The sequence below is a fragment of the Peromyscus maniculatus genome, chromosome 18 (assembly GCF_049852395.1).
Source record: "Peromyscus maniculatus bairdii isolate BWxNUB_F1_BW_parent chromosome 18, HU_Pman_BW_mat_3.1, whole genome shotgun sequence".
NCBI classification, from domain to species: Eukaryota; Metazoa; Chordata; class Mammalia; order Rodentia; family Cricetidae; genus Peromyscus; species Peromyscus maniculatus.
In genome coordinates, this window is record NC_134869.1 from 49,473,065 (window position 1) to 49,497,652 (window position 24,588).

Consider the following 24,588-nt stretch of genomic DNA (forward strand, 5'->3'; position numbering starts at 1 on the left):
CCCCAGGGTGTGCTCCCCAGGGTGTGCTGCATGGGATTTTGTTCCCGGAAAATGCTTTTGGGGGAGAAAAAGGCATCTTTGATCAAATAAGTTAGGAACCCAGCCTGCTGGTCCTCTCTGTAGATGCACAGCACAGAGCCCTAAGATACGGACCCTGGAAGGGGCCGCTGCACAGACACCCTCCAGCCTTATCTGCTAGACATTTTTGACCCCAGAATCCTGTTTCCATCTAATTCCTATGAACATTTGAGAACCTGGCATTCTGAGGAACAGAATTTGGGCGTCTCCACATTAGTGTCTTCAGCTTCTACACTATTTCATTATCTCTAACAAACCCTAGCTCTTGGCTTGTCTTAGGATGCCTTAGTCCCCCTCACAGGGCAGTGTGGATCCACATTTCCATAGTCTCTTAAAGGTCCAAGATGCTCCTTCTGTGCTGGAATAACACAGATAAGCTGAAAGTCCCCTCATCAATTCCTCTCTTCCTCTATTTTGCCAGGAGTCTCAGTCACGCACGTGGCTAGAATGCCAAGCCCTGGCTGATGTCCCTGTAAAACCATCAACTGATAACGTGGCAAAAGCCAGGGAAGCTCCAACTTGCATCAGTTTCAACCTGATCATATGCTTTCAAGGTTACTGTTTTCTTTAAAAGCACAACTGTCAACGATCATTTTCCCCGGGACATTTTAAAGTCGCTTACATGGAGGCCAGTTGTCACGGAATAGCCTGTGTTCCCATGGTGATTTCAGGGGTGGCTTACATGTGGAGCCAGGATGGCTCACCTCGGGCTGATGCTCTGGAGCTGTTCCTTCAGTCTGGTTTTGGTTTAGGAGAAAGGCAGTATGTAAGCCAAATAAACAAGCCAGGGCAGAATATCTAAATGACCAAAAGCAACACAGCTTTGGAATTCTAGCGGAACACTGGCAGTTCAGTTCCTTCAACGTGAGCCCAGGGTTCACTGTTCAAGAGGATGCCCAGTGGACGAAGACGCTCATGGTGGCCTTGTGTCTGAAGAGCTGGAGTTTGAGTCTTTCCAAAGCATGCTCCACCTTAGCCTCAAGTTCAAACTCTTAGCTACTAAGTGTGTGTAGGGAGGGGTGGGGGTGGGGCAACTCATTTTTCTTTTTTCTTTTTAGTTTTGGGCATTTCCTTAATTTGAGGCAAGACTAATTGGGGCTTTGGGGACATTTGTTATGAGGTTTCTGGAGAGTGTCATGTGGTTCTTCACTGAATTAAGTTTCCGTGGCTGGGATGAACTCATTGTCAAAAGGCATGGGATCCCAGTTCGGCCAGGTTTCCATGTTTCTGTGTCCTAATAGAGAACAGCAGCCAGAAGCTGGAATAGTCCAAACTGATCTTATTTGGTTATAATGGATTGTTCACAGAATTATGTAAAGTATCCCCCCTCCCACGAGCTGTAAATTCAAAACTACAAGTTTTCTTTTTCTTCCTTGAGCAGGAACCAAAGTTCAAAGACTTTCACTGACATGAAACCAAAGTCAATGAGTTTGGCCCATTAACTTGCCCTCACTCTTCCTTCCGGTGTTTGGTCTTTGCGGCGTTAATCCAAAAGATGTTTGCAACGGCCATTGACGTGACCAGCTTGACGGCTAATGAGTCTTCTGTTCTCAGGGTCTGGTGCTTACTGTCTGCCATGAAACTGAAGGTACAGTCATCCGGCCAGTGCCTAGGCAGAGGAAGGAAATTCCTTCAGAAAGGTGCAATGCAATGACCCAAAATACTTGGGACCAGAAGTATTCCAGACTTGCAAACTTTAAAAACAAAAAAAAAAAATTTTTTTTTTGAGCACACATGATATGAGATCTTAGTGTTTGGAAATCAAGTTTAAACATTAAAAAAAAATTTCTTTGTGTGTGTATGTACATATGTGTGTTTGTATACATACATATACATACATGTACACACACACACACACACACACACACACACACACACACACACGCTGGCCTTGAGCTCATTATGCTCCTTAGTGACAGGATCCTGAGTACTGGGATGACAGACATTGTGCCCAGCTGGAAGATAATTCTGTATAATTTTTTCTGAATACCTTGATCGTGGTGTGTCACGTGGAGTCTGTTGTGAGGTCTTTCCACTTGTACCATCATGGTGACTCTCCAAAAGTTTCAGATTTTGGATCTTTGAATGAGGAATGTTCAAACTATACACAGACTTAAGACCTTGCTGTGGATAGGGCCAGCTTCCTTTGGGATGAACTGTGTGTCTGTCTCCACAGGGTCCTGTGCTAAACAGGACCCAGCATTAACTGTGTTGTGGTCTGCTTCGTCCATCATGAAACTGTTCATCCTGTTTGAACAAGGAGATCCACGGTTTCCTTTTGCTTTGGACCTCTCCAATGATGTAGCTCGTCTTCCTCCTGGGTTATAGCTATCTAGAGCTCTGCTTCCTTGTTCTGGTCTCCACCCCGACAGCCATAACATCAGGTCCAGCCTCAGGACCCAGCCCGGTGATGGACCTGGAGCAGAGAGCTGAGTATTTAGTCTGAACTGAGTCCATTTTCAGTGACTCTCTGCTGGATTTTGTGAGCTTCTCAACATCTGGGTAGCTTTTCTTGTCGCTCTTGGATATCTAGTTGGTTTGGACTTTGAAGAAACGTCAGGTAATTTTAATAGCTGAACATGATTAGGAAGACAGATCCATTGCTCAGGGGAAATACTAAAATTCCTGTGCTTATTGAAATATTTTTCATTTGTAACTTTTATATACTTATCAATTATAAGTCAGTAAGCAGGTGAAGAATCAATTTACATTTGGCATTTACATTAGTATCCTTAAAAATCAAGAAATAAGACGCTTATGGAACACCTGAGTATTTTGTTTTATGGTGTCAGTTTCCTGTATGGGGTTTCTATTTTTTTTAATCTTGAGCCATATGGAGGACATTTGCTCAACGTGCTTATTAAATTTTTATATTTGCACCAGTTGTACAAACTGCCCAGGAATTATTACAACAGAACTCCAAAGACAGGAGTCTTTGGGCAGGCATTTGTTTCTTTCTTTCTTTTTTTTATTGCTTTCAGAAAAATCTTTTGAAAGGGGACATCTCTCATAGCCCACTTGAAAACTTGTTCACTCCACTGTATACCCTTCCGTTACCATTCAAGGTAGAAATGCTCTCACTAAATTGTACCCTACTGTGAACACTTGTGACTTCTGGAAGGATATGAAAAGAAAGAGCCCTGTGACTGTTCTATGTACATGTCATTTGGAATGTCATGTAATACATGGCATTCTGGCCTTTTTCTGAGAACCTGTAGGGAATGGCTGGGGATCTAGTTCAGTGGTAGAGAATTTGGATAACACATGAAAGGCTTTGAGGTGAGCCACTGGAACCATGAGAACCCACAGGAGACATTTCTCTCTTCTCTCATTCAGAGAAAACTTAAGACCAATGTATCCAGGACCATTCTATCACAAGGATAACGGGAAGACTTGAGATGGGGAAGACGCCTCATTACCAATCCTCCTCTCAAGAAGCATGCTGAACATGATTGAGAAGAACAGAGACCACTCGGGGTGGTGGTGGTGGTGGTGGTGGTGGTGGTGGTGGTGGTGGTGGTGGTGGTGGTGGTGATGGTACTAAGAATTAAGGAATGTGTTCAAAACCAAAACACTTAGTAAATTCTCCTTGAGGTAGTTGGCTGGACTTTACTGGAGACTGTGGTAGAAATAGTCTTGGGATAATGACTGGGAAGCAGAACCCTGAAGGAAACCTTCTTTCTCACCTCTTCTTCATACAGTTCCTCTGGAAGTGAACGTGGAGGAGGACGTGTTTCCTTCAAAGGGTAGCAAGAGGCAGCTTTGCCACAACACGCACGGTCCCTCTCCCTTTTCCTCTCTCATTTAAAAATATTTACTTTTGTTTCGGGTGTATGGGTGTGTCTGTCTGCCTGCATGTCTGTCTGTCTGTCTGTATATCTGTCTGTCTGTCTGTCTGTCTGTCTGTATGTATGTATGTATGTGTATCATATGCATACCTGGTGCCCTCGGAGGCCAGGAGAGGGCACTAGGTCCCCGAGATCTGGAGTTACAAGTGGTTGTGAGGTGCCTGACGTGGTTGCTGGCAACTGAACTCTGGTCCTTGTCTGCAAGAGCAGCAAGTGCTCTAAACACGGGGCCATCTCTCCAGCCCCAGACCTGCATCCCTTAATCTCTCTTTCCTTTGTGGAAATGCTTTCTGTGGTTTACCGTCTGAGCAATGACTCTACCTTGTGTTTGTGCTCATTGGGGCTTCCAGCCTAGTCAGCTGTGGTTTTCTCTCGGAGGTGGATGGAACAGCTTAGAGGCAAGGGCTCATGCCTACCTTCAGACTAGCCTCACTCTTTGCCTCATTTTGTGGTGTAAACTTCATTTTATTTCCTCATTTTCCCTTCATATTTCATCATGTGTGGTGGTATTGCGTTCCCCTAAATATTGTACACCCTAATAAACTTATCTGGGGTCAGAGATAGAACAGCTACAATATTAAACATAGAGGATAGGCAGTGGTAGCACACGCCTTTAATCCCAGCACTTGGGAGGCAGAGCTAGGCAGAAATCCATGTGTTCAAGGATACAGCCAAGCATGGTGACTCATGCCTTTAATTCCAGAAAGCGAGCCTTTAATCCCAGGGAGTGATGGTAGAGGCAAAAAGATACATAAGGCATGAGGACCAGGAACTAGAAGCATTTGGCCTGGTTAAGCATTTGGCCTGGTTAAGCATTCAGGCTTTTGAGCAGCAGTTCAACTGAGACCCATTCTAGATGAGGACTCAGAGGCTTCCAGTCTGAGGAAACAAGACCAGCTGAGGATCTGGCGAGGTGAGGTAGCTGTGGCTTATTCTGGTTCTCTGATCTTCCAGTTCACCCCAAAACCTGCCTCAGGTTTGATTTTATTAATAAGAACTTTTAAGATTCCTGCTACAATCATGCACGCAGTCATGTCTTTTCAGATCTCTTCAGAGTTTCTTGCCCTCTTGATGCCTTAACTTTCCATCATTTTTACATTTTTTTTTTCCAGCGAGGAGGGACTCATACCCCTAGCAAACATGTAGAGGTCAGAGGACAATTTACAGGGTTGGTTCTTACCTTAGTCACTGTTCTATTGCCGTGAAGAAACACCAAGACAACTTATAGAAGAAAGAATTTATTGGGGGCTTGCTTACAGTTTCAGAGGGTGAGTCCATGACCGTTGTGGTGGGGAGCATGTCAGCAGGCAGGCATGTTCCTGGAACAGTAGCTGAGAGCTTACATTGGATACACAAGTATACACACACACACACACACAGAGAGAGAGAGAGAGAGAGAGAGAGAGAGAGAGAGAGAGAGAGAGAGAGAGAGAGAGAAAGCACTGGGACTAGCATAAGCTTTTGAAAACTCAAAAACCATCCAGTGACACACCTCCTCCAACAGAGGCCACACCTCCTAATCCTTCCCAAACAGTTCCCACCAGCTGAAAACCAAGCATTCAAACATATGAGCCTCTGGAGGCCATTCTCATTCAAACAAGCACAGTCCTCTCCTCCTACCTTGTGGCTTCTGGGGACTGAACTTAGGCTGTCTGTTAGCAAGAGCCTCTACTGGCTGAGCCATTTTCCTAGTCTTTAACTCTTAAATATTTATAGAGGTGTTTTATGCAATGACGTCCTTCTCCTCCTTCCCTGCCTTCCTACTTCCCGCATGAGTAACTTTATATGAACAAAACCAATTACTTTAGATCCTATACAGTAACAATCATCAGTCTTCATTCTAAAGCTGGTTTCTAGTGTTGTGGCTCTGCACATATTGACAAGGTAACCAAAGGTATTATTTTTGGATGAAGAGTCATAATACACCTGGTAGCCAGGAACCCTCAACACTCAACTAAATAATAAAGGCCACATATACATAAGTATCAAAGAATGCCGATTACATAGAGAATCTAAAACCACCAGGGAATAAAACCACACTGAGCTAGACCATAGGCTCAGCCCGAGACCTGCTCTCTCTCTCTCTCTCTCTCTCTCTCTCTCTCTCTCTCTCTCTCTCTCTCTCTCTCTCTCTCTGTGTGTGTGTGTGTGTGTGTGTATCTAAAGTGTTCAATATATAATGAGTATGATTCACTTATAATATGGCTAGTAATGAGCTAGTCATTGGCCTTGAGTACCTGCTTGTATTTGCATTTCCAAGTGCCTACCAGGCATTTCCAATAAGACAATCCAATGGAACTTTAAACCAAACATCTCTGGAAACACTCCTGCCCCAGGGGTGTTCTTCTTGTGCCCTGTTTCAGTCATTGACATTGATGTTTGGGTGTCTCCCTATTGGGAACCCTATCTTTAGCTGGTCATCCAGCTCCTGCCTAGGTCTGAAACCTCTTTTGAGTCACTGACTCTAAAGTTATTTCAGGTATTTCTCTAGTTATGTGATGTGTCCTTTGGGATGTGTGTGCATATATATATATATATATATATATATATATATATATATATGCATAAGTGTGTGTATATATGCATATGTGTGCATATATATAAAATGATTTGGGGTTTGTGACTTGGATATTGAATATTATAGTTCATCTTTATTTTTTATATTTTTTTCTGCCCTTTAAACATTTCTGGCTTTTATGGTGCTCATATTACTCTCTTCCTCTTTGAGAAAGAGACAGGCCTCAAACTCAGTATGTGAGGTTAGACAGATGACTCACTTGTTACACATGCTTGCTGCTCTTGTAAAAAGAGTTCGGCTCCCAATACCCATGTCAGACGGTTCACAACAACCTGCTAACAAAGCTCCAGGGGATCTGATACCCAATCTGGCCTCCTCGGGTACCGTCCCCCCTGCACATACTCAAACACATCTTTCATTATGTACCCAAGGATGCCTTGGAACTTCTGATTCCCTTGCCGCCGTTCTTGAGTGCCGAGAATACAGATGTGTGCCACCACGCCCAGGTTTCTGTGGTGCTGACGACTGAGCCCAGCACTTCACGTGCACCCGGCAAACAGTCTACCAACCGAGCCACATCCCCAGCCACCGTAGCCACGAATTTCTAGCGGAGTCCATAATTAAAAGGGGCTGCAGATGGTCAGTGTAGATTACTTCAGTCTGTAATTTTGCGTGTCATCTGGCTTCTTTTCCTGTCCCTCACATCCTACACCTAACAGCTGGCCATGCTACTTCCTCGCAGGAAGAAACGCTGTTTGATCCAGGTGTTTTGTGAGATAAAGCCTACCCGCCCCCCCAGAGAAAGAGGATGAGCAGCATGTGTTGGGAAGCCGCTCTTTAGGGTTTTTGGGTTTCGCGGTGTGTGCAGGAAGGTGGAAAGCAGCCTGTTCTTCTCACCTTGGGGTCAGAGGGCACAGGTTAAACTCTGTGCCTATCATTGGTGACCTAGGGTAAATTTCTTACTGTCTCCATATTTGGACTTCCTACCTACAGTAAAGGACACAGTAATAGTTGCTTTACAGGATAGTAAAATAACACGTTGGGTACTTGGGGTCAGTAGGTTAAATGATGAATTAGTGGTGCTTTACACTTGCGAAATTCTGAAACCTTTAACCAGCCTTAGACGGCCTCCCACTGGTGGGGTATTGCTATGGTTTGTGGTGATCCCCCAAAGTTCTAATTTTGGAAGTGTAATTTCCAACACAACTGTCAGAGGGAGGGGGCCCTTAGTATGGTAGCCCGCAAAGATTTCCTGGTGAGATCTGAGCTTGCTTTACCCAGCAGGGCTGCATTAGAGGATGGCTGGACCACGTGCATGGTCACCAGGTGATTGGGATGGTCTGCACTTGGCTGTGCTGGGGGGCGGTCTTTCGCCCCACCCCTTGGCATTTCCTTTTAAAGCCCTTTAGTAGAGCCAGAAGGGGCTGGTGAGTTTTGACTCAGGCCCTCCCGAGGCTATCCTGTGTTTCTAACTGTCTCTCTCCTCTATATTTCTGTCTATATACTTCTCACTTCTCCCTCCTCAAGAGTACCCTGGGGGAAAAAGAGGGAGCCGGTCTCCCTCAACTTGGTAACCAGTGATTGCCTCCTGAGGCTCCCGCCCTTCGTAAGTCATCGGTGAAGGTTCTTGTGCAGAACTGCTGTTTTGGCGTTTGGTTGTTGCTAACACAAGTTCAGCTCCTTCTTGCTCTTGTGTCTTCGTTTTTGTCCTTGGCGCCTTCCAGCATGACCTGCGGTAGCACGAAGGCTTGGACGTCGCAGCCGAATGCCTGCCGTCCCTACTTCCTAATCCATGACCCAGTCTCAGCTACTCTGTAACATTAATAAAACAGAAAGCACAGTGGAAACGTGCTTAGTACATCTCAGGCCCAGCAGATTTCTTGAATGAAATGACAAGCTGAGATGCGACCTGAGTGGGAGTCTTGACGGCAGTGACAAGGTGCTCTGGGGTAGAGTGAGAGAGCTGGGAGGGAGGAGGGAGATTTGAAGCCAACCTCGTCTCTCTTTTGTGACGATACTAAGCACCATGATATAGCAACCAACTTTATTTCCATAAGCTAACAGTCACTCAGAGAACCCCCCCACAACACTCAGAAAATAAACGCTGCACCTTTTTTTATACATACAAACAGTTATAAAATGTTTATTACGTAAGAGCTGTGTTTCATTTACAATATATTATATTGCTTCCATCCAATGAAAAGACTTCATACATTATATTCCTTATTTCGTTGTGTTTACAATATATTATATTGTCTCAATGCCACTAACACAGTGTAAATTTTTTGACTTTGTTCCCCCTCAAAACTAAACTGTCTAGAATAATAGTAAGGGTGAAATAATATTGTATGCACCTCAAGTCAGGGAGGGCAATTGAAATATTAGTTAGACAAATGTTCAGATATTTGACAATAAAATTTGAAATCCTGTAGCTTCAACACTATTAACTGCTTTATCTAAACCCTTGTGATTTATGTATCATACTCAGTTCAGCCTCTAGTCTTCCCCACCCTAATAGCACAAATGTGTTGGAATTTTGCAAATATCTGCCAACTACACACCAAAAAGACAAATTTTTAACCTGACCAACTGATGTAAGATCTGTTCCAAAGGACTGAAAGAGGAAAATCTATACCATCATGCTAGACATACTTAGAAAACCTAAAAGAAAGAGTAAATATCAGCCCAGTGATTTAAGACAAAGCTAATAAAATTCAGGCCAGTATTCTAAAGTGTAATGAACATCATTTGAACATTCGACACATGAAAGGTTAACAAAGGCTATGAACTTGGTGTAACGCGAACCGTTTCAGCTGGTGGAGTTCACCAGATGTAATTGGATTCAGGTGGATCCCGCCGCGCCTCGGCCTTTTTAAGTGAGGGCGTGCGCTGCTCCTGCCTGGCGCCTGCTGGCCTCGGGGCATGCATGAGGCTGGCTCCGTACCCTGCAAAATTATTCACAGCTTAGAAGAAAAGAAACTCCAAGAACAGGCCCTTCAGATTCTTCATTAACCATTCGAAGGAAACCATTTTTCCTTTTTTTTTAACCCTGAGTGAGACCGTAGTGACCACACAGGGCTCTCTGGATAACGGCGAGTGACAGGTTCGAGTCTCTGTTTACTAAAAACCCATTTTGACTTACTCCACTAGATCTGTTTTCCATTGGACTTGCCACTCACTATGTATTTTGGCTGTGTAGAAAGTCTCTCTCTCTCTCTCTCTCTCTCTCTCTCTCTCTCTCTCTCTCTCTCTCTCTCTCTTGTAAAGCAGCTTGACTTGGAACTCCTGATCATCTTTCCTCCATCTCCCGAGAGCTGGGGATGACAGATGCACCTCACCAGGCCAGGGTTATTCGGTGCTGGGACTCAAACCCAGGGCTTTGTGCGGGCTAGGCATGCACTCTACCGAGTGAACTTTGCTTAGTCCTACTGTTTAGATGACCGAATGATGGAAGGACTGGTCCCACACCGAGGTCTCCAGTGCTCCTGCTGAGGATTTGGTGACGGATTCTTTTCAATCCATTACCAAACCAGCCTCACTTAGGTTAAAGCAGTTCAGAATAACAGCTTACAGCCTTTATACAGACCCCTGGATGAAGTTTATCCCGCTCATACAACAGCTCATACCACACAGGCGTTCTATTGGAATTAGGACCTTGCTCTGTGTGGTCAAGAAGAGCTATGATTTGAGCTGACTCCTACTGGTAGGATTTGTAAGTTTTGCTCCAAGTGGTCATCCATCCATCTCCAACTCTGTTTATGAAATGTGAGTCTCCTTTCTTTCCATTTGCGAATTTCTGGAGGTGCTGGGGACACTGGCTAGTTTTTTTTTTTTTTTTCCTAAAATGGATCCAAGACAGCAATTATATCTTTAAAAAAAAAAAAATCTGTCTCCGTCTTCCCGTGCATCAGAGTCAATCAAATCCAACATTTCATATGTTCCTTGTGGTTTTTAAATGCAAGCATGCTGTTCAACAGCTATTGAGAACAGAGCCTCTTTGCTGAACGTGTTGCTTTGAATTGTCAGCATGTAGACTACCAGCTCTCGGAACGGTCAAAACACGAGCTAACAATGCCCTGGAATAAATCCCTCCCGTGCTGCCTGCCTGGCTTGCCACCCATGAAGCCCAACCTCCCTGCTAGGGTGGGAGAGCCCCAAGCAGACACAGAGTTGGTCTGTCTCCAGGACCCTCCTCCCCTCCATGATGCCTGGGTGCCTAGGACCTCCCAATGTGCCACCCCACTGGGAATCCGCTCTTTACCGGAACTCTGTGACTCAGAGCTTCCCCGTTACCTCCCTCTAGTCAAAATAAACGCCATCCTTTCAGCTCGATTCTCCTCGGTGGATGTACATAAGAGCCGGGAGGCTGCTCCAGAGCGGGTTTGCCATTGACACACCAGGGCACCTCGCTCTGGTGCGGCGCCTCGCTCTGAAAGGGATGCTGAGGGCGGATGAACCAGTGTGGTCTCCGCTTGGAGTGCCACGTGGTGGTCTCCTCATAGCTCTGTGACAGGAAGGCTCCTAACGGGCTTTCATTTTGGGATGGGCGACAGTACCTTTGTACCCAGCTCACTGGGCATGCTCACTGGGTTGCATGCGCCGCCCTCTGAAGACTGATCTAGAAAAATACTGGATTTGAAAGCGACGTATTCAGATTCGTAGCTTGTTACTCTGGAGGTGCAGCAGGATTGAGATAATTGGTTGTAGAAGTGTTTCAAGGCCGAACCTCCTTTTCCTTAAAGCAAGGCAGGCAGTGGTGGATGCGCGCACAGGAGACTGATCTGGGTGCCAGATGGACTGAAATGCTGCCATTTTGTTGTTTGTTGATTGGCCCGCCCCCCATCCTGGACCCTGTTCCCCACAAGGTCTTTTCCTTCTGTTTGTTCACAGAGTCCCAATGCCTGGATTCCTGCTTAGCACAGAGGAGGGCCAGCAGTCGGTGCTGAATGGTGGATTTATCAAGCATCATTTCATGTATAAAATAGTCCTATGGTTTATCTACACAATATACATTAGAATGTTTTCCCAGGGAGGGCTTCTGTGGGTCTGTCCTTTCCTCCAAGATAACTCATCTAAACATTATATCGAATGCCACCAAAAGATCTCAAAAAATAAAACGTGTTCCGTATGATATATAAATTGATAAAGCTTGATTTCTGAAACCAGAGGGCAATAGGTACTGATGTTCATTTAATATCTTGAGGGTAGACTGTAGCTTAGAGCCCAGCACACTTGCCTAGCGAGGCTCATGGTGGGGTTGGATCCCCAGGACTACAGTTAAAGGAAGAAAAGGAAGGAAAAAAGGAAGAAGGGAAGGAGAGAAGAACTATAGTTAATCAGTTTCTTCCCTCAATACAACAAATTACTGAACCAGCCTGAATTATTAATTCGACAGGAGAATATTTGTGATGTTTTGCAGATCTGGTGGCATTTTTCATGCCTTCTTCCATTCTATAGCTGGTTTTGAAGTTGAAAGAGGAGATGGGCAGGGGGCAGAGAAATGGTCGCTAATGACAGAGCAGGTAGGGCTGAGGTACAGGTCATCCGAAGAGCCCGCTCCCTAGATGGCCTCTACTCACTTTTATTACAGTGTCTCCCGTGCCAGCCTTCTCGACATTGGCATTTGTTGGGTTCGTGGCAGGTCCCGTGAGCGCCGCAGCCAGGCTCGCAGACCGCTGGAACCAGAGCAGAGCAACGCTATTGCTTCCTTGATTTCCCTGTTTCTGTCTTTTAAACACAGCTATGCGGTTACTTTTCCTTTAGTTCTTTAGAATGTGTTAGTTTTGGCTTCAGTTATTGGGTGTTTTTTTTTTTTTTTTTTTTGTCTAAGTCACTTTCCAGCCAGAAGTAAGCTTCAAAGTTGGAAAAAAAAAATATCCTTAGGACTGATCTTTCTACTAAGCATCCTGTTTCTCATACACAAAGACTCTCAGTGAGAGTTTTGAAACTACTGGATGGTGGGAGATTATTCCTTTCAAGAAATCCCTAATAGATGAAACAAACAAAATTAAAAAAAAGAAAGAAAGAAAGAAAGATTTCAGCTTGGGCATAAGTATTTTATATGCAGGCCCCCCCCACCTGTGGTCTAATTAAAGGAAGCATATACATGGGGAGGGGGGAGTCAACCCTGATGTCCAGACAACACGCAGCAGGTTGGACGTTGTATCCAGAGAAAACATTAAATGCGCTTGCCCTGCACCCATACCGCCACCGTGTACGGTACTTACGCTTAGAACAGAGGTCTCCTTGGTAACCCTTGGGACACTTACATTTGCTTTTACCAATGCATTTACCTCCATTTCGGCAGGGTTGTGGGCATTTGCCTGCAGTAGAGAGGCAATTAGTTAAGTAAGGAAGGACTTTGTTCAACAGTAATTACATCTTTCAAAGGAGTTAACAAGGCTTTGAGAGGAGACATGCTTTGAAATGGCAGTCATTTCCATCCATTTTAGGTCTCTTCTGGCTTTTATATTGTTTTTGTTTTGGAGACAAGCTAATATGTTGATATGATTATCTGTATTATATTATATATTATATGAGTTATATTATATCATATTGTGCTTTGTATAATGCCCTTTTTCCATAAATGCATAATATGCTGCCAAATGCACAAAACATAGGAAATGCAAACTAACCCAGCTCCTGCATGCTTGTTGTTTCATACACACTGTTCTGGAGCCTCATACATGACTGACTCACTACATGAGCTTTTCTACACCTCCTGGTTTTTGCATACCCCTTTTTTTTTCTGGAAGTAAGTCTGTCTATACCCACACCTGATAACAGCTTGAGCCTGGCATCGTCTTTCAGAAAGCAAGTCTGCATTTCGGTAGCTTAACCGGGAGACGGGGACCTTGGAGACAGGAACGGGGGCATGAACAGAGTGCAGCGGAGAAGGAAGGAAAGGACGACACGAAGCGTGCTTGTGGGTCAGTCACCACGATGGGCAGCTGGACCCTGTCCTGCTGGTCCGTCCCGCCCAAGGATTAAATCAGAAGCACATGAGAGTTGGCTGGAAAGAACAGAGGGGAGCGTTTGTTTAGTGGCATCTGATGCCCGCTGGTTTATTGTCCTTTGGAGAGGACATCTTCTCACTGCCATGGTGGAACAGCAGCATGTAATGCAGAAGGACCCAGAGAAGCGTCTGGGTGGGAGGAACATGGGTGGAACAGGTCAGATGAGGGGACAGTTTGCTATAGAAAAGGGTGGAGTGAAGGGCTGGTCCCTGTTGCCATAACAACCAATTTTTCTGGACTGTCTGAGAGCCTAAGGATATACCCTTCTCCCTGTTAACTCTGCATCGAATGAATATTGCTAATGTTTTCACAGAGCTTTGAACCCTAGAATTGTAGAACCGGAACAGGACCAGAAATGCAAGAACTATGCAATAGTGTTCTCCTTTCTTATGCTACAAGTGTTTATTTTCCTCTACGATCCAGAATTTTCTATTTAAAGGACAACTTCTTAGAAGGAACTGATAAGGGGCTGTTAACCCAAAGCTGAAACCACATCCTGCTGAGTGCATGATGGTGTCCCAAAGACAGCCAGCGGCCACGAGACTTCAGTAGTGACCCAGTTTGGGCTTTTGTTCTTGTCCTTTTATTTTATTTTATTTTATTTTATTTTATTTTATTTTATTTTATTTTATTTTACTAGTAAAATCATTAGCATTAACAAACACCTTTCACTCACTGATTTTTTTAATGACCAAAGAAAGCTTGAAACAAAACAAACTATAACGCTCTTTACTAATAAGCACTGTTTTTAACAAAAGAATTGAATTCCATGTGAAAATTGTTTTGCTGCAAACGCTTTAGTTTTTACTTTTTACTTACCCCCAAAGAACTTTATTTGTTTACAAATTGGACAAAGCCACATTTAGTCATGAAGACAGTCTACACACAACAGTGTTGGAAGGCTAAGGGCTCTACAATAGACTAGAATTCGGTCCCCCCCCCCCCTAAAGTCCACCCCTCTCTTTCTTGAGACAGAGTCTCATGTTGCCTGGCTGGTCTCCAATTCAATTCACTATGTAGCTGAGGATGGCCTTGAACTTCTTTTTGATCCTTTGACCCCCATATTCCCAGTGCTGGCTCAAAGGCGTGCACCATCTTAGACAGTTTTATTCAGTACTGGGGAGCAAACACAGGGCTTGTGCATGTTACACAAGCACTCTTGTCCCAAGGAAGCTACATTCTCAGTCGCAAAGACGACCTTTCATTCCCAGTCTCAAAGACCACCTGTTTATTGACCACTAAAAGTCCCCAAAGAGTCCTGTTTTTCTGAAGAACACCATTTGCAGGAAAGACTCTAACTCCAAACTTCCAAAGAAGCATGTGACCCCAGCACAGCTGGATCAAGACCGCTCCATGTGGGATGATCATTACTCAGTGGAAGAGATACACTGCTCCTCCATGTGAAGAGCTGGTGAGCTCTGTGCTCCGGGGGGTGGGGGTGGGGATGAACTTGGTGATGGGGAACATTGCAGTCTAACTGGTAGAGAGTTCTCCCCCTCATTCTATCGGTCCCGTCACGTTCTTGGTCAGAGAGAAATGAAGACTCTTAGGTTCATCTCAGCTGGGAGGGAGAGTAGGAAGACCACAGGGGGAGGACAGGAAGGTCTCTCCAGGTTCTTACCCAGCAGAATGAGTTTGCAGGGTGCTGTTAGGCCACAGTGAGTTCAATGACCATAGTATCAGATAGCACCATCTGACTGTTTTAGTATTCAGAATACCCAAAGTGTTTTAATACTGACTTCTTTTGCCTGAGAATACTTTGCCGCCACGTTAAATTGATTGGAAACAACAGGTCTACTGAGACCCCAAGGAGTCAAGCTATTTGTACAGGTGACGTGTTACCTGAGGAAGATTTCACTAAGTTTAAGCAGTGTTTTAGTGTAACCCATGGAGGAGTCCTTGTGAGAACAATGGCAGACCATAAGGCATCTACCACGGAGTGAAGACACCCAGCGTCCTCCACCTGTGAGACCGTGGGATCACTTCATGCCATAACTCTATTTCACAGACAACAAGAGGAAAGCGCTGTACAGAGGTGTTCAAGGGCTGACTGACACCCACCATGTGTGGGCCTCGGAATGTTGAGTGGTTTTTTGATTATTTTCTCCGACAGTCTAACTTTCTTTTCCTGTGCGGGAACAATTCAAATGTTCCTCGACTGATAAATGAATAAACAAGTGAACTCTACCCACACAGCTGGATGTTACTCAGCAATAGAAAGGAGTGATGGACTGGCATTCTGCACCATGTGCAGTCCTCGAAAACAATGGCCTTGAAGAAAAGAAGCTGGGCACAAAACGCTAACTCTTGTATGACTCCATTTATATGAGGTGTTTAGAATGGACAAAGCTAGAGAGAAAGAGGGTAGATTGATAGTTGTCAGGTTGTAGGATTATGAGGGGACTTGGGAGACATTTCTAATAAACATAGGTATAAACTGTTATTTAGGGTGGTCATAATTTGTTCTGAAGCATATTGAGGGGACAGCATAACTTGTGGATGTGCAGGATGATACATGTAAAATGCCGAACCTTATGGTATGTGAATTAGACATTCACTTAAAAAAAAAAAAGAGGGGCCTGGAGAGATGGCTCAGAGGTTAAGAGCACTGACTGCTCTTCCAGAGATCCTGAGTTCAATTCCCAGCACCCACATGGTGGCTCACAACCATCTGTAATGAGATCTGGCACCCTCTTCTGTGTACATAATAAATAGACAAATCTTAAAAAAAAAAAAAAAGAACAAATGGTTCAACTCTGCCTTTTGTCTGTGCACTCAGAGAAATTTCAACTCCAGACCTATGTCTGCTCCCCCCACCCACCCACCCACCCACCCACTTTCTGGTAGTGTTCTCTTTCACAGAAAACAGGAAGTTTTCTAAAGGAATTGGAATAAAACTTGTGGCTGGATCTGTGATGAGTTTCAAAACCCTACATTTTTGGTCCAGTTAGAATTAAAACAAACAAACAAACAAAACAGAGAAAGTGGGGGGAGGAAAGCAAGAAAGGCAGGGAGGGAGGGAGAGAGAGAGAGAGAGAGAGAGAGAGAGAGAGAGAGAGAGAGAGAGAGACTTTGCCAGAGGAAAGTTCATAAACACAAGGCATGAAAAGGCATCCTTACATGAAATGAACCCACGAACAAAGACTCGTAAACAAAGTATGCAATGTCTGGGGCTGAGCACAGGGAGAAAATTGAGGGGGTTAGCTCAAGATGTCTTTATCAGGAAAGAGTAATTAATAAGAACAGAAACCACATCCTGACAATTAATTACATGTTCTATGGAAACTTCAGAGCTAGTCCATTTGAACTCTATAAAAAACGGTTACTTCATCGACTACTCATTAAAGTACAAAAACCCACAAATAAATTAGAGGTTGAAAGTTAAAATAGGAACTTAGCATTATTCAATTTGGAATCTACCTCAGCTTTGGGAACAGTGACGGCACCAAGCACAGTGGGGCTTTAGAGACGGACAGCTGAGAAGGACTGCCCTCGACACACACCTCCAAAAGGCAGAAGGGACCCCTCGAAGGCACACCTGACGGCTTGGGCGCCTGCCTGGACAGGTGCCTCCATGCTGGCTGTCTTCCGGGCCATAGTGCAGCTTAGACTGAACGGGCTCATTGCTGAGTTTCAAAGAGAGATCTGGGTGACAGGCAGCTGGTAGGTGGCGGGGCTGGGGCCACTCTTCAAGTATTGACGCATGATAGACCACTCAGTGTGGGCAGAGCGGGTGTCTGTTTTAAGTTCACAGCTCAGCTATTTTTTTTTTTTTTAAATCTGAACACTCACATAACACTGCTGTAGAAGACACAGGGATTCCCAGCACCCCATAAAGTTCCTCTTGGCCCCCCAACAGCAACTCCAGTTTCATCCATTTGTGTTTGCCTCTTGAACTCGAAGACCCCTTTAGTGCGTCTGCCTCCTTTTATATAATATATCCCTGGGAGTCCCTTAGGTGGCTGTGGTGGTGTTTTAATTACTGTACACTGTTTACGTCCTCTTCTATCCTTTTCTCTTAGATGGGTCACTCTGTTCTAGAATATTAGTAATGATTCGTGGAAGAAAACCCTCTGTGCTTGCGGGGTATACGCTGTCTTTCTTAGCCTTACTTTTAAACAAAGGGAGTGGTAGAGGAATCTAGGAAAACCACTGGCCTAAGGTTTCACACAAGGTCTCCATCCTTTCTAGGCTTCAGATTTCTCAGTGGCAAAAGGAAGCATGAGACAGTCTTTCAGGTCCCTTGCCCCCAAGCCCGGAAGAATGCTGAGGTCCGTACTCACTCATTTCACACTGCTCTCCCTGGAGTCCTGGAGGGCAAATGCATTTGCCGGGGTAAAAGCAGGTGCCGCCATTAAAGCAGGTAGTTGAGCAGTTCGCTGTTGGAATGAACGACAGGAGGCGTCATTAGACAGGAAGCTAAACCTAGCAAGGATTTCACGTAGAGTGAGTGCTATTTCTCCAGTCTAACGCAGTCTCATCTACATAATAAACAAACCACTTTACAGCTAAGAGAAAAGTTATAACCAAACACCCCATTATTTGACATAACCGATTCAAACTAGAATTACAGTCAAGTCACAAAAACTCCGTTTCAGAATATAAGAGAGAATAGGGTATCACACATTGTATTCATTCCTAATGAAAAAAGGTATAATAGGTGTGAAATAAAAGTCTTTTTGAATAAAAATGTATGTGCTAAAAAGAAGAATCTGCAAATCCAAGGTGGTACTTTTTGAAAGCATCAAGTCTGGAAGAAAAAGGGAGAAAACTTATTGGGGTTAGATAAAGGGAAGAGTTGGTGTCAAAAGTGTCAGGGTCCTACCAGGAGGAAGCGACTCTCAGGCGAACAGAGGTTCGTTTTAACGAACGGGATTTAAAAAGGGGGATTTAAAAAGGGACTGTCATGGCAGTTGGAGAAAGACTCCAGTAATTGCACTCAGAGAGACAGGCTGTGGACCCTGTGAGTTCTCAGGGACGGGGAGGAGCCATGACTGAGCCCGAGAGGTGACGTGGGGGGGTTCGACACAGCGAAAATCCAATTACCCTCCTCGGGGGATAAACGTGCCGTAACCCATCCCGAGTCCCTCCCTCTTGGTGCCAGCGTCTTGAATTTCACTGATCTTTGGCAATTAAAGTGGAGAATAGAGAAATGGGAATAGGAAGGAGGAAATACTGGACAGGAAGCAGCTTGGCTCCTTCAGTAAGGAAGATTAAAATGAGAGTTTGGGCCTGGGGTAGAAGCACACGTTTGCAGTCCCAGAATCCAGGGAAGCAGAGACAAGGGGAAGTCACTGTCTTTTCTGGCTACACAGTGAGTTTGGGGCCAGCCTGGGGTATGTGGCTATCTGAGACCCTGCCTCAAAACAAACAAACAAACAAACAAACAAACCAAAGAAACAAAAGCAAAGTCAAAACCTAAAGATGAGAGCTTAAATAAATTTCAGTCATGTGTCCTGGTTTTGTTCTTGAGTCATGTAAAACAGATGACTAAAGACTTCCAGTGTGAAAGTCAGAAAATTTAAAGTGTGTGCGCTTTGGGGAAGACAAGTTCGATTAGAACGCTCTGCGAACCCCGGGCTTCTTAAATGCATTAAGGGGCATTCGAAAATCACAAACGCTTCCCAGCTGAAGACAACAGTGCATTGAGCATCTTGATGCAGAAATGAACACACAGTCCCATTCTGGGACAGGATTTAGAGTGTAGGAAATCCAGCCCTGTAGGCCCTCTCTTTGCTGCTTGGAGAGAGTGTTGTTAGGGCTGAGCAGTTGTTTTTATGTGTGAGTCCTGTCATCGTCCCGTCCCCCGTCCCCCGTCCCAGAATAGGATTGGGGTGAGAGAACATTAAGATCAATGTTCACTTGGCCCATGCCCCTCCCTGTAGGCAGAAGTCTCTACCCCACCAGCAATTCCCAGATACCCAGCAGCTGCTTCCAAAATTACCACACAGAGGCTTATATTAATTGGCCAGTAGCTCAGGCTTATTACTGACTAGCTCTTACACTGAAATTAACCCATAATTCTTATCTATGTTTAGCCATGTGGCTTGGTACCTTTTCTCAATATGACATTCTTATCTTGCTTCCTCTGTGGCTGGCTGGTGACTCCTGACTCTGCCCTTCCTCTTCCCAGCATTCTTAGTTTGGTTGCTCCACACATACTTCCTGTTTGGCTACTGGGCATTCAGCATTTTATTAAACCAATTTGAGTGACAAATCTTTACAGTGTACAAGAGGGTTATTCCACAGCATCTCCCCTCTCCCCCACCACCCTGCTGTTCACTGATTTGTGAAGGGCAATGGACCTGACAGCACACTTGAAATAGAACTTGTTAAATTTGGCTATATTATAATTTGATTGCCCACCCCCTATGCCCCTTCTTCTTGAGTTAACATACAGCTGTGTAGCCCTTGCTGGTTTTTAATTCATGACTCTCCTGTCTCAGCCACCAGAATGTGGAATTACATGCACTGATCCCACATCTGTCCTGGCTAGATTTATGTCAACTTGACACAAGCTAGTCATCTGAAAGGAGGCTGCCTCAGTTGAGAAAATATCTCCATGAGATCCAGCTGGAAGGCATTTTCTTCATTAGTGATTAATAGAGGAGGGCCCAGCCCATTGTAGGTGGGGCCATCCCTGGGCTGATGTTCCTGGGTTCTATAGGAAAATAGGCTGAGGAAGCCATGAGGAGCAGGTCAGTAGGCAGTACCCCTCCATGGCCTCTGCATCAGCTCCTGCCTCCAGTTTCCTTCCCTGCTTGAGTTCCTGGCCCGACTTCCTCCGACGATGACATGGCAATGGAAGTGTAAGCCAGTGTTTTTTGGTCATGGTGTTTCAGCACAGCCACAGTAACCCTGACTAGGACAACACTCGAGTAATTTGTCCTTATTCTTGGGACTTTCAAACTGCTTTTGCCATCCTGGCCAAGGTTGTCAGCATTTCTGTCCTGGTTTGGCTAATGGTTCGTGTGCTCTAAGCTTGGTCACCAGAGCACGGTGTGGAGAAGAGGTGGGACCATTCAGAAGTGGGATCTGATGGAACGTGGTTAGCTCACTGGGACCGTCCACCTCAGGAGTTCTTACAGAGCTGCCCAGCTCTCGAAGGCCTCTGGATGTGTCTTGCCGTGAAATCTCTCCTTCTAGCAGCTACTCCCACCATGATGCTGACTTCCATGTTGTGGTGTAGCCTGAGGCCCTCACCAGAGCCAGACAGATGGTCGCACTGAAACTCCAGGACTGTGAGCTTAACTGGCCTCACTTTTTTTTTTTTTTTTTTTTTTGTAAACCCTGAGTCGAAGGCATTTTGTTATCGCAACAGAAAGCAAACTAACACAAATTTGGTTTTGCCATGAACCAGAGAGGCTAACTCGATGTCACTGTGGCTGAGGGTAGATTGGCCAGGGCTTAACTAGTCATTTCCTAAAGTTTGTGGCAGATGTCCCCATGTGGCCGATGGACGTGATTCTTTAAAGTTTGTTCCAAAATATAGTGCTAAAGTCTAGCTCCGTGCCAGTAATTAAACCATTTTTCAGCAGCTCCATTTTCCTTCGTGGATAATAAAAGAATCTTTTGTTGAGCCAGTAAAAAAATAATATGTTTTATGTTCCCAGGTCTCCAGAGAGACCAAATGAAGTTTCAGCAGATTTTTCCAAATGAGTTTTTAAAAAATTACTAGAGTATAACATGGAGGAAAATCTTTCCTCTGAAAGACAGAATATTATGGAATATAAAATGTACTGGATTACAAATGTATATTTTTCCTTCATAACACTGAAGTATTTGTGACACTGTAGCGCATATATATATATATATATATATATATATATATATATATATATATATATATATATATCTCACAATAGCCAGGGCAGTGGTGTGTGCCTGCCATTTCAGCCACTTTGGAGACAGGAGGATCTCTTGAGTCCAGGAGTTTTATGCAGTATCACACTATGCCTGTCAGCTGTCTGTATTAAACTGAGCATCAATATGGTGACCTCTTGGGAGCAGGGACCCACCAGGTTGCATAAGGAGGGCTGAACCAGCCCAGGTTGGATAGCAGTCCTCAGTAGATCTTTCATCGAATAAGCCTGGGCAATAATGGCCACAGCTGGACAGACAGGTGTCAATAATCATGTCATTGACCCTGGCTGTGTATCAGTTCAATTCTCTGAAGGTTTGCTTTATTTCCAATAGTCTGTTGTAGCCTGAGTTTTACTCCATTCCAAGAAATGCCTGGCTTTGTAATGGTAGAGATACCAAATGCTAAATCTGAACAAATGAAGATGCACTCTTGAGTAACTTTACTGACTTGCTGTTAAAAATGACTGCAGCCCCTAGGTTGTAGTCTTTAGGAATATGTATTTAAAATATTTTTAATCCAATGCTGTGGTTTCACAATAAAAAAAGATGCAAATGCTTTCAGATAGTATCTCATTCTGGGGATGGAAGACAGGAGGCAAAGAGGGAAAACCCATGACCCAACTTATCTGTTCAAGTCTCAGGTCACTTGGGAGCGAGGACCTGATTAGACAGTGAACAACAACGGGGTACAGTGGAGGGAATCCGTACCCCCAAGTATTGGTCAAGTGATTTAAGTTATATACACCTCAGTACGCTTTTCTGGGAGTGAAATGTTTAATGCTTTCCTGTCTCAAGGGTTGTCAAGAGTCTAATCAGATAATCATATGGAAGTGCTTTGTATAGCCCAAGACAACAAGACATGCCAATCACTCCTCTAGTCATGCCAAGGACTCTTTCCCTAAAACTGTGCGCACACACACAAAAAAGCAAACCAACCAACTGAACAGAAATCTGTGCTGCAGTATGAATCCATGCTGAATGACTGACCCCTAGAGACACCACTTAAAAACAGTATTTGTTACCTATTTAAGGCATATTTTATTAATAAAAAAATCAATATTCTGTGGCAAATAGCATTATGGATATTAGGATACCTTCGTTCAATCCACATACTTTACAGAGTATTTAAAAAGGTTTTTCCAACTGAAAAGTTGTGGACCGGCTAAGTAGGCAGGTCGTTTTTTCAGGGCCAAGTTTGAATCCACTCCCTGTGAGTGAAATCTGACGCATTGCTGCTGTGTTTAGAGGGAGGCGCCCGACCTCCTGTAAATAGAGTATTCAGTGAGCCCTGCACAGGGTCATAGACGTTGGGACTTTAGGTCGGCTTCACTGCTGTTTTAACATAAAGGATCTAGGAAGGGGATGGTTTCTGCGTGGCGGCAACCTTCGCAGCAAATATTAACTGTGCTGGAGTCTTGCTTCTCAGCTGATGAGAGGTCCTGGTCCCCGTTTAGATTTTTCCTGTCTTTTCTACCCTGTGGGGACCACAGATGGATGTTGCTTAAGTCACTGACCTGTATATTCCTGCACTGGAGCACTCTGGGAGTGAAAATAAACTTCTTCTGCTGGGTTAAGCAATACTCAAACTGGGGTTCCAGGTATATAGCAGTCGTCTTTACCCCACATGGCACACGGTGTTTACAAGGTGATGACATCATCTTTACCCCACACAGTGTACGGTGTTTACAGAGTGATGATGTTAAGAATGTGTATTTGGGAGGTTGGAGAGAGGGCTGAGTGGTCAAGAACACTGTTCTTCCAGAGGACAGGGTTTGCTTCCAACCACCCACATGGAGGCTTACGACCACTTGTAACTCCAGCTTTGGGGGGTCCCATTGCCCTCTTCTGGCCTCCACATGAAATGTGCAAACACACACGCATGCACGCACACACAAATCTTGAAACAATAATAATAATAATAATAATAATAAAATCCTGTTACCTTTATCGCAGTTGACGCCATAGAATCCAGGCGGGCAGATACAAAACCCAGGGGTGACACAGAGTCCGCCGTTCATACATCGAGGTACGCAGAGAGCTTACAGGAGAGAGAGAGGGCTCTGATTAAGGCCAAGCCGGACTCTGCAGCAGCATCACTTTGCAGTGTCAATGATTCCACCACTTACAACTCTGAGGTGGAGTCTGAAATGTTTACTCTTTAGATAGACAATTTTGCTATATATTAATTCAACTATTTTTCAACTTCTCAGCCAATTTCCTAGGCAAGAATTTTGACTTTGTTCTACTTAGAATGCCCGATTAAATCTTTCTCAGAATCAGGCCAGCCATGGTGGCGCACGCCTTTAATCCCAGCACTCAGGGTATTTTTCATAAGAGTATCACAAAGTACACTGTAAATATAGGCCGGCTGGAGGCTTGATCACGAAGTACAGAGGCCCTAGATCAAAGTTCTCTGGCCAAAGTTCTGGCCACACACTGCCTTAACAGAAACCAACCCATGGAAGTACGACTTTCCAACAGGTCTTCTGTGGCTATTTAAAGTTTCACCGATCCTTAAAACATTATCAAATAATAATAGTAAGTTCAAGAGATGTGTCACAGACAACAAAAGACCCCCGTGGGGGCGTCTGTGGCTTCCATGTTCACTGGGAAGCAAGCCAGGCTGGCCAACTCCCTCGCTCACCTTTCTCACAGTGAGGCCCGTAGAACCCATCAGGACACTCACAGACCCGCCTTTCGTTACAGAAGCCTCCATTTCGACACCCTCCGGGACACTCGGCTGCACCAAAGAGAAACAAGGCCGGCGTGAGACATGGACAGTCATTTATATTATTGACTGAAGACCACAGTCTTTAACCTTTCCCACCACATCCCTCGGTTCTCACACAGTTCTTCCTGCAGTTTTATTTACAACAGTGGACCATGCCTGAGGGGAGGAAAGTAACTTTTACTTTTCCCCTCCTCCGAAAGTATGCTTAAGTCTTTAAAGTCACACCAGAAGAGGGAGGGGCATTGCCTTTAATATTCACGGCCAGAGGCCAGGCGGTGGTGGTGGTGGTGGTGGTGGTGGTGGTGGTGGTGGTGGTGCACACCTTTAATCCCAGCACTCAGGAGGCAGAGTCAGGCGGATCTCTGTGAGTTCGAGGCCAGCCTGGGCTACAGAGTGAGATCTAGGACGGACTCCAAAACTACATGGAGAAACCCTGTCTCAAAAAAACAAAACAAAACAACAACAAAATTCACTGCCAGAGAGCAAATGGCTTTTCTGTATATGTTTAGAGCATTGACAGATTTCATAGTTAAA

The 24,588-nt window shown here is 44.6% G+C and overlaps 1 protein-coding gene across 1 annotated transcript in view; it reads right to left on the reverse strand.

Annotated features, from left to right (window-relative positions):
• Positions 1-8,474: 8,474 nt before the first annotated feature.
• Wif1 (Wnt inhibitory factor 1) overlaps positions 8,475-24,588 on the reverse strand; it is a 66,046-nt gene continuing 49,932 nt past the window's right edge. The window contains exons 5-10 of the mRNA XM_042263357.2: positions 23,968-24,063; positions 23,266-23,361; positions 17,744-17,839; positions 12,672-12,767; positions 12,024-12,119; positions 8,475-9,389 (exon numbers count right to left, since the gene is read on the reverse strand). Of these exons, the coding sequence (XP_042119291.1) occupies positions 9,268-9,389; positions 12,024-12,119; positions 12,672-12,767; positions 17,744-17,839; positions 23,266-23,361; positions 23,968-24,063 (602 nt within the window). The 3' untranslated portion in view covers positions 8,475-9,267. The remainder of the gene's footprint in view (positions 9,390-12,023; positions 12,120-12,671; positions 12,768-17,743; positions 17,840-23,265; positions 23,362-23,967; positions 24,064-24,588) is intronic.